The 8,331-nt window shown below is 48.4% G+C and overlaps 1 protein-coding gene across 1 annotated transcript in view; it reads left to right on the forward strand.

Moving 5' to 3' along the window:
• HOXB9 (homeobox B9) overlaps positions 1-5,724 on the forward strand; it is a 6,522-nt gene extending 798 nt beyond the window's left edge. Inside the window, exon 2 of the mRNA XM_036404879.1 lies at positions 5,489-5,724. Coding sequence (XP_036260772.1) covers positions 5,489-5,724 — 236 coding nt within the window. The remainder of the gene's footprint in view (positions 1-5,488) is intronic.
• Positions 5,725-8,331: the final 2,607 nt, after the last annotated feature.

Here is an 8,331-nt window from a genome sequence, read left to right on the forward strand (position 1 = left end):
GGGCAGCGCGGAAACGCCGCGGGGGCGGAGAGAGAGAGAGAGAGAAAAGGGGGAAAGAAATGGAGAAAAAGAAAAAATTGACGGGAAAAAGTTCACGGAGGGGAGCGCGGAAAGTCCGCGGGGGAGGAAAGAGAGCGAGAAAAAAGGGGGGAAAATGGGAAAAAAGAGGAAAAATCTCCGGGGAAAAGTTCCCCGGGAGGGGAGCGCAGGAACTCCGCGGGGGCGGAGAGGGAGAGAGAAAAAGCGGAAAATAAAAAACGGGGGGGGGAAAAAGAGGAAAAAAATCCCCAGGAAAAAGTTCCCTGGGAGGGAAGCGCGGAAACGGCGCGGGCGCGGAAAGCGAGAGAGAAAAAGGGGGGGGAAAATGGGGAAAAAGAGGAAAAATGGCCAGGAAAGTGGCCATTTGACGGCGGAGGCTCCGCGCTCTGCCGCGCCGCGGAGTTCGTTCATTTATTTGTGCCGTTAATTGTTTGCTCATTAGCGGGTACGAATATCTCAGAGTCGCGCTCCTTCCCTGCTTTAAAAAAAAAAACCCCAAAATACAAGCGGAGAAGGAGGGAGGGGGTGTCGGAGTTAATTAGCTTTTATATCAGCTTTTATATCGCTTTTATATCGCTTTTATATCGCTTTTATATCGCTTTTATATCGCTTTTATATCAGCTTTTATATCTGTTTTATATCAGTTTTATATCAGCTTTTATTCGTGGTTTAGTCCGACTGGGGAGACGCTGAGACTCCAGCCCGGGCTTTTTTCCGCTAGAAATGTTTCAAATATTTAAAAGAATCCTAATCCCGGGCCCGGGGGGTGCTCGGTGCCGTTCACATTATTCAATTGTTATTTTTAATGATAATTTTTGCCTCGGCGCGGGGCAGCGGCGGCGTTGTCACCTCCCGCTGGCACCTGGTGCTGCTCCAAGGTGACCCCGGGCTGGTTTTACCCTCCCGGCAAAGCTTTTTTCCACAAAAAACCGATTTTTTCCATTAAAACCCCGAATTTTTCCATTAAAAACTCGAATTTTTCCATTAAAACCCCGAACTTTTCCATTAAAACCCCGAACTTTCCCATTAAACCCCCGAATTTTTTCCATTAAAAACTCGAATTTTCCCATTAAAAGCCCGAATTTTTCCATTAAAACCCCGAATTTTCCCATTAAAACACTGAATTTTCCCATTAAGACCCCGAATTTTCCCATTAAAAACCCAATGCTTTTCCATTAAAAATCCAATGTTTTTCCATTAAAACCCCGAATTTTCCCATTAAAAACTCGAATTTTTCCATTAAAAACCCGAATTTTCCCATTAAAAACCCGAATTTTCCCAGCCTGGCAAAGCAGCAGCGCCCGGCCGGCTGGAAATTCCCATTTTTCCCTCCCTTCAAATGAACTTTTTTCCCCCTTATAAAAACACGGAATATTCTCTGCCCCCGTCGCGGTTTCCTCCCGTGCTCTTGCAGGACGTTCCAGTGGCGATGCTTTCTTTTTTCCCTGTTGGTTGTTGTTGTTGTTCTTAAATTTCCTTTTCATTTATTTTCCTTTTCCCCTCTCAATGAACTCGCCCGCGGTCACCAGAAGTGTAAAAAAATAAATCCTTTTCTGCTGTGCTGGGCAGGGATCCAGAACAAACCCCGGCCCATCGGGCCAAACAAAACACCCGAAAATGGAACTTTTTGTCCCAAAATAATCGCTCTCAGCGTGGGCGCTCCGTTTCCCTGCGGTTTTTTTATGCTTTCAATAATAATTCCATTCCGGCCCGGCCTCCAGGGCTGTTTTGCAGCCAGCCCTGATTCCGATTTTCCCAATTATTTCCCTTTTTTTTTTGGTTGTTGTTGTTGTTGTTTCTCCCCGATGAGTCCCTGCCTGGAAGTTCATTTATTTTACTGGATTTTAAAGAAAAAAAAACAAAAACAAACCCAAAATAAAAGAAATGCCAGGGACCTCTCCCCCCATTCTCTTTCCTGCCCGGGGATTTGCGAGCAGCGAAGGAAGAAAAATCCATTTTAACGAGCCCAAAATGCCCCGACCCCGCCGGTCTGGAGCGCGGCCATTAAAGGATGGCGAGCAGGATTAACAATATCAATTATTAACAGCTTTCCTCCTCTTTAATTATTAATTCTGCTTATTAGCTCCACTCAATTCCGGCGAGGAAACGGCCCCGCGAAACTCGGAAGGGGCAGGACTCGCACGGGAAGGTTCAGGGCTTGAGATTTTATATTTTTTTTTTAATTGGAAATGTCCAATATATTGAATTTTTTCGCAGCGTCCCGAGGCGCGTGTGGGGCTGTTTGTGGCGGCCCAGGAATTTCTGCGCGGGTTTTTGGCTCCAGCCGGAATTCCGGGCCAGAAAAGGGAATAAAAGGGAATAAAAGAAGGGAATAAAAGGGAATAAAAGAAGGGAATAAAAGAAGGGAATAAAAGGGAATTTGTGCCGTGGCCAGAGCCCCGCGCGTTCCTCCCCGCCCGTCACCGATATTTGCACGTGATTAGCGAAAATCCCAATATTTACCCTAAAACCACTTCGCTTTCGGGTGCGATTTTCGCCGCCTCGGCCTCTGCCAGCGGGGCGGGTTTCGCTCCCAGCATTTCGCGCGTCCCTCCCCTCCCGCCGCGGAAAAAATTCCCCAAAAATCCCGAAAAAAATGCAAATTTTTTATTCCGCCATTCCCACGCAGCTTCTCCCACCCGCGAGCGTGGCAGGCAGGCCTTGATTTATTTCCCCTTTTAATTATTTTATTTACCTATTTATTTCTTTTTAATAGCATTTATTTATTTATTTATTTATTTATTTCCATGTCTTTATCTTCAAGTTTATTTCTTTTGTGAACTCGTTTCTTTTACTTTAAATGTTATTTGCTTTTCCTTAGTTGCAGTATGATCTAATTAAAAAAATAATTGCGATTTTTGTTTTTTAAAAAAATATTTATTTATTTATTATATTTTTATTTTTATTTTTATTTATTTGGGGTTTTTTGGCTGCATTTCCAGCCCTGCCCAGGTCTCTGGCTCGGGCAGCAGCTCCCAGAGGGTGTTGGTGGCAGCCAGAGAGGGATTTTGGGCCAGATTGTGCCAAAAAAAAAATTAAAAAATTTAAAAAAATTAAAAATTGCCAGGATTTATTCAGGAAAAGCCTCTCCAGATCTGCCCTCCCTGCGTGATGGGGCTGGGGGAGCAAACCCTGGGGAAATGGGGAGAAAAGGGAATTTTTGGGGTCGGTTTGTTTGTGGGGAATGTGGGGGGGCCTGGGGCAGGGTGAGGCTCCAAAACCTGGAGGAATGAACCCAAAACCTGGAGAAAAGAACCCAAAAACCCCGGGGAAATGAACCCAAAAACCCCGGGGAAATTCACCCAAAACCCCGGGGAAATGAACCCAAAAACCCCGGGGAAAAGAACCCAAAACCTGGAGAAATGAACCCAAAAACCCCGGGGAAAAGAACCCAAAACCTGGAGAAAAGAACCCAAAAACCCCGGGGACATGAACCCAAAACCTGGAGAAATTCACCCAAAAACCCCGGGGTGCACCCCGAACCCACAGAAATTTGCCCCAAACCCCTCGGGGTGCACCCAAACCCCAGAGAAATGAACTCAAAATCCACAGAAATTCACCCAAAAGCCTCTGGGGTGAGACCTCAAACACCCCGGGGATGCACACAAATCCCCCAGGAATGAACCCCAAACCCTCGAGGTGCACCCAAAAACCGGCAGAAATTCACCCAAAACTCACAAAAATTCACCCAAAACTCTCGGGGATGCACCCAAAACCCGCAGAAATGAACCCAAAAACCTTGGAGTGCACCCAAACCTCCCAGGGATGCACCCAAAACCTGCAGAACTTCACCCAAAACCTGCAGAACTTCACCCAAAACCCGCAGAAATGAACCCAAAACCCGCAGAAATTCCCCCAAAGCACTCGGGGTTCAGCCCGAATTTGGGGTGCGGGCACAGCGCCCCTCCCCCATCCCCCTGTGCCCCCAATCCCGACCCCCCCAATTCCCCCCACCCCTGAGTGGATTTGGGGGATTTTGGGGATTTTGGGGATTTTTTGGGTTTGGGTTTTTTTCAGTTATTTTTTGAGGGTTTTTGGGGTTTTTTAAAGTGTTTTTATTTCCGGGGTTTTTTTGGGCCTGGGGTTGGGTTTTCCCGTTAGTTTCTTGTTTGTTTATTTGCAGGTTTTTGGGTTTTTTTGAGGTGTTTTGGTTTAGTTTGGTTTGGTTCGCTTGGGTTTGGTTTCAGTTTTAATTTGGGTTTGGTTTTTTGTTTGGGTTGGTTGGTTTGGGTTGGGTTGGTTGGGTTGGTTTAGGTTGGTTTGGGTTGGATTGGTTTGATTTGATTTGGTTTGGTTGGTTTGGGTTTGATTGGGTTGGGATGGTTGGTTTAGTTTGGTTGGTTTGGGTTGGGTTTGGTTTCAGTTTTAATTAGGGTTTGGTTTTTGTTTGGTTTGGTTGGTTTCATTTGGGTTGGTTTGGGTTGGTTTGGTTTGGGTTGGGTTGGGTTGGGTTGGTTTGGTTTGGTTGGGTTGGTTTGGGTTGGGTTTGGTTTCAGTTTTAATTAGGGTTTGGTTTTTGTTTGGTTTGGTTGGTTTCATTTGGGTTGGTTTGGTTGGGTTGGTTTGGGTTTGTTTGGTTTGGGTTGGGTTGGGTTGGTTTGGGTTTGGTTGGTTTGGGTTGGGTTGGTTGGTTTGGTTTGGGTTTGGTTGGGTTGGGTTGGTTGGTTTAGGTTGTTTTGGGTTGGTTTAGGTTGGTTTGGTTGGGTTGGGTTGGGTTGGGTGGGTTTGATTTGATTTGGTTTGGTTGGTTTGGGTTGGTTTGGTTGTTTTGGTTTGGTTTGGGTTGGTTTGGGTTGGTTGGGTTTGGTTGGGTTTGTTTGGGTTGGTTTGGGATGGTTGGTTGGGTTTGGTTGGTTTGGTTGGGTTTGGTTGGGTTTGGTTGGGTTTGTTTGGGTTGGTTTGGGATGGTTGGTTGGGTTTGGTTGGTTTGGTTGGGTTGGTTTGGGTTGGTTTGGGTTGGTTGGGTTTGGGTTGGGTTGTTTTGGTTGGTTTGTGTTGGGTTGGTTGGGTTGGGTTGGGTTGGGTTGGGTTGGGTTGGTTTGATTTGATTTGGTTTGGTTGGGTTGGGTTGGTTGGTTTAGGTTGGTTTGGTTTGGGTTGGGTTTGGTTGGGTTGGTTTGGTTGGTTTGGGTTGTTTTGGGTTGTTTGGGTTGTTTTGGTTTGGTTTGGATGTTTTGGGTTGTTTTGGGTTGTTTTGGTTGGTTCGGTTTGGTTTAGTTTGGTTTGGTTGTTTTGGGTTGTTTGGGTTGTTTTGGGTTGTTTTGCTTGCTTGCTTTGTTTTTTGTTCTATTCCCTTTTATTTAATCTTTTTTATTTCATTCATTACCCCCCAACCCCCCCCCACCACCTCCCTTTAAAAACCCCTACAAAACCCCCCCCAAAACCCCCCAAAACTCTAATTCCTCCCTTTCCCCCCCATTTTTTTGGGGGGAAATCTCCCCTTTTCCAGCCAACCCCGCCGCCAGCTGGCTGCAGGCGCGCTCCTCGCGCAAGAAGCGCTGCCCGTACAGCAAATTCCAGACGCTGGAGCTGGAGAAGGAATTCCTGTTCAACATGTACCTGAGCCGCGAGCGGCGGCACGAGGTGGCGCGGCTGCTCAACCTCAGCGAGCGCCAGGTCAAGATCTGGTTCCAGAACCGCCGCATGAAGATGAAGAAGATGAACAAGGAGCAGGGCAAGGAGTGACCGGGACAGGCAGCGCCACCAAGATTGGAGATTTCCTCCAAACCGCCCCAAAAGCGGCGCTGGATCCTCCCCCAGTCCGTTGTTCAGGCTGAAATTTTGTTTTCTTCCTTTTAAAAAATCTCTTTATTCATCTTTTGGAGCAACTCAGCCCAAAGTGCGGAGCAAGCGGGACAAGGAGCGACGGGAGAGGCAGCGCCCCCCAAGATCGCAGATTTTCCTCCAAACTGCCCCAAAAGCGGCGCTGGATCCTCCCCCAGTCAGCTGTTCCACCTGAAATTTTGTTTTCTTCCTTTTAAAAAATCTCTTTATTCATCTTTTGGAGCAACTCAGCCCAAAGTGCGCAGCAAGCGGGACAAGGAGTGACCGGGACAGGCAGCGCCACCCCAAGACCGGAGATTTTCCTCCAAACCGCCCCAAAAGCGGCGCTGGATCCTCCCCCGCGCTGTTCCGGCTGAAATTCGGGTTCTTTTCCTCTTTAGAAAATCTCTTTTCGCTTCAGCCCGGAGCGCGGCTCCTTCTGGGCCAGGGAGTGACGGGACTCAGAGGCAGCGGCCCCAAAATCTCCGCGTTTTTCCCCAAAAGCGGCGCCGGATCCTCGCCCGGTCCCAGCTCGGCTGTTCCGGCTGAAATTTTGCCGATTTTAAAGATTTCAATCTCTTTTCGTCTTTTGGAGCAACTCAGCCCAAAGCGCGGCTCCTTTTTGGGGCAGGGAGGATGGGACGCGGAGGCGGCAGCCCCAAATCTCCGCGGTTTTGCCCCAAACTGCCCCAAAAGCGGCGCCGGATCCTCGCCCCAGTCCCAGCTCGGCTGTTCCGGCTGAAATTTGCATTATTTGAAATATTTCAAACTCTTTTCGCCTTCTGGGGGTGACTCAGCCCAAAGCGCGGCTCCGAGAGAGGCAAAAGAGGAGGAGGAAGCGGCAGCGCCCCCAAATCTCCGCGGTTTTGCCCCAAACTGCCCCAAAAGCGGCGCCGGATCCTCCCCCCGGTCCCAGCTCGGCTGTTCCGGCTGAAATTTTGGTTCTTTTCCTCTTTAGAAAAATCCCTTTTCGCTTCAGCCCAAAGCTCAGCTCCTTCTGGGGCAGGGAGTGACGGGACACAGAGGCAGCGCCCCCAAATCTCCGCGTTTTTCCCCAAAAGCGGCGCCGGATCCTCCCCCAGTCCCAGCTCGGCTGTTCCAGCTGAAATTTTGCTGGTTTTTAAATTTTTCAATCTCTTTTCACCTTCCGGAGGTAACTCAGCCCAAAGCGCGGCTCCTTTTTGGGGCAGGGAGTGACGGACACAGAGGCGGCGGCCCCAAATCTCCGCGTTTTTTCCCCCAAACCGCCCCAAAAGCAGCCCCAGGTCCCCCCCCTGTCCCAGCTTTGCCGCTGTGCCTGAAATTTTGCTGATTTTCATTTTTTTGAACTCCTTTTCTTCTCCCGGTGCAACTCAGCCCAAAGCGCGGCTCCTTTTGGGGCCAAGAGTGAGAGAGGCAGCGCCCCCAAACCCCAGCGTTTTTCTGGAAACCACCCCAAAAGCGGCGCCGGATCCTCCCCCGGTCCCAGCTCGGCTGTTCCGGCTGAAATTTTCTGCATTTTAAACATTTAAATCTCTTTTCTCCTTTTGGTGCAGCCAAGCCCAAAGCTCAGCTCCTTTTTGGGGCTCATTTCCCTCTCCTCGTTTCCTTTCCCTTTTTGGGGCTCATTTCCCTTCCCTTGTTTCCTTTTCGGGATTCGTTTCCCTTCCCTTGTTTCCTTTTTGGGGTCTATTTCCCTCTCCTCGTTTCCTTTTTGGGGTTCATTTCCCTTCCCTTGTTTCCTTTTTGGGGCTCGTTTCTCTTTCCTTCTTTCCTTTTTGCCTTTTCTCCCCCTTTTTTTCCCCTCCCCAGTGCCGGACCAACTTTTCCCCTTTTTTATTGAATTTTCCCCCCCAAAAAAATAATAACAAAAAAAACCAACCCGGACCCCAACCCGGCCACCCCCAAACCTCGCCGTTCTCTCTTTCCCCCGCAAACATTTTTGTGCTTTTTTCCCCCAAATCCCCCAGCCCGAACCCTCCCAGACGCTTTAATTAAACTCCTGCAAGTCAGACACATTCATTAAGGCCGCCTGTAATTACACCCAACAAATCATTTACAGCTCCGGCCCGCGCCGGCCGCTCCCTGACAGCCCCAATTTGGGGTCCCCCCCTTTTTTTTTCCCATTTTCAGCTCTTTTTGCAATGCAGAATTTGAATTATTTGAATTATTTGAATTATTCGGCGGGATTTGGATTCCGGCCGCCTTTTTGGAGGGAACTGGGACTCGGTGGGAAAGTTTTTGGTGGGTTTTTATTTTGGGGCAGAAGCGCCTGGATTTGGGTGTTTTGTGCAAAAAAAAAAAAAAAAAATAGAAAGAGAGGGAGAGAAAGGGGGGAGTGTGGGGCACCCCCCGAGCCCTGGAAATGATCGAGGAGGGAAAGGAAAGGGCGGAAGAGCCCCCGGCAACTTCCCCCGAACTTTTCAGAGAGGAGGAAAACCGGGATTTTCTGGTTTAAAAATTAAAAAAAAAACAAAAAAAAAACACAACAAAAAAGGAACAAAACAGACAAAAAAAGGAACAAAACAGACAAAAAAAAAGGAACAAAAC

The sequence above is a fragment of the Molothrus ater genome, unplaced genomic scaffold, assembly GCF_012460135.2.
Source record: "Molothrus ater isolate BHLD 08-10-18 breed brown headed cowbird unplaced genomic scaffold, BPBGC_Mater_1.1 matUn_MA556, whole genome shotgun sequence".
Lineage (NCBI taxonomy): Eukaryota > Metazoa > Chordata > Aves > Passeriformes > Icteridae > Molothrus > Molothrus ater.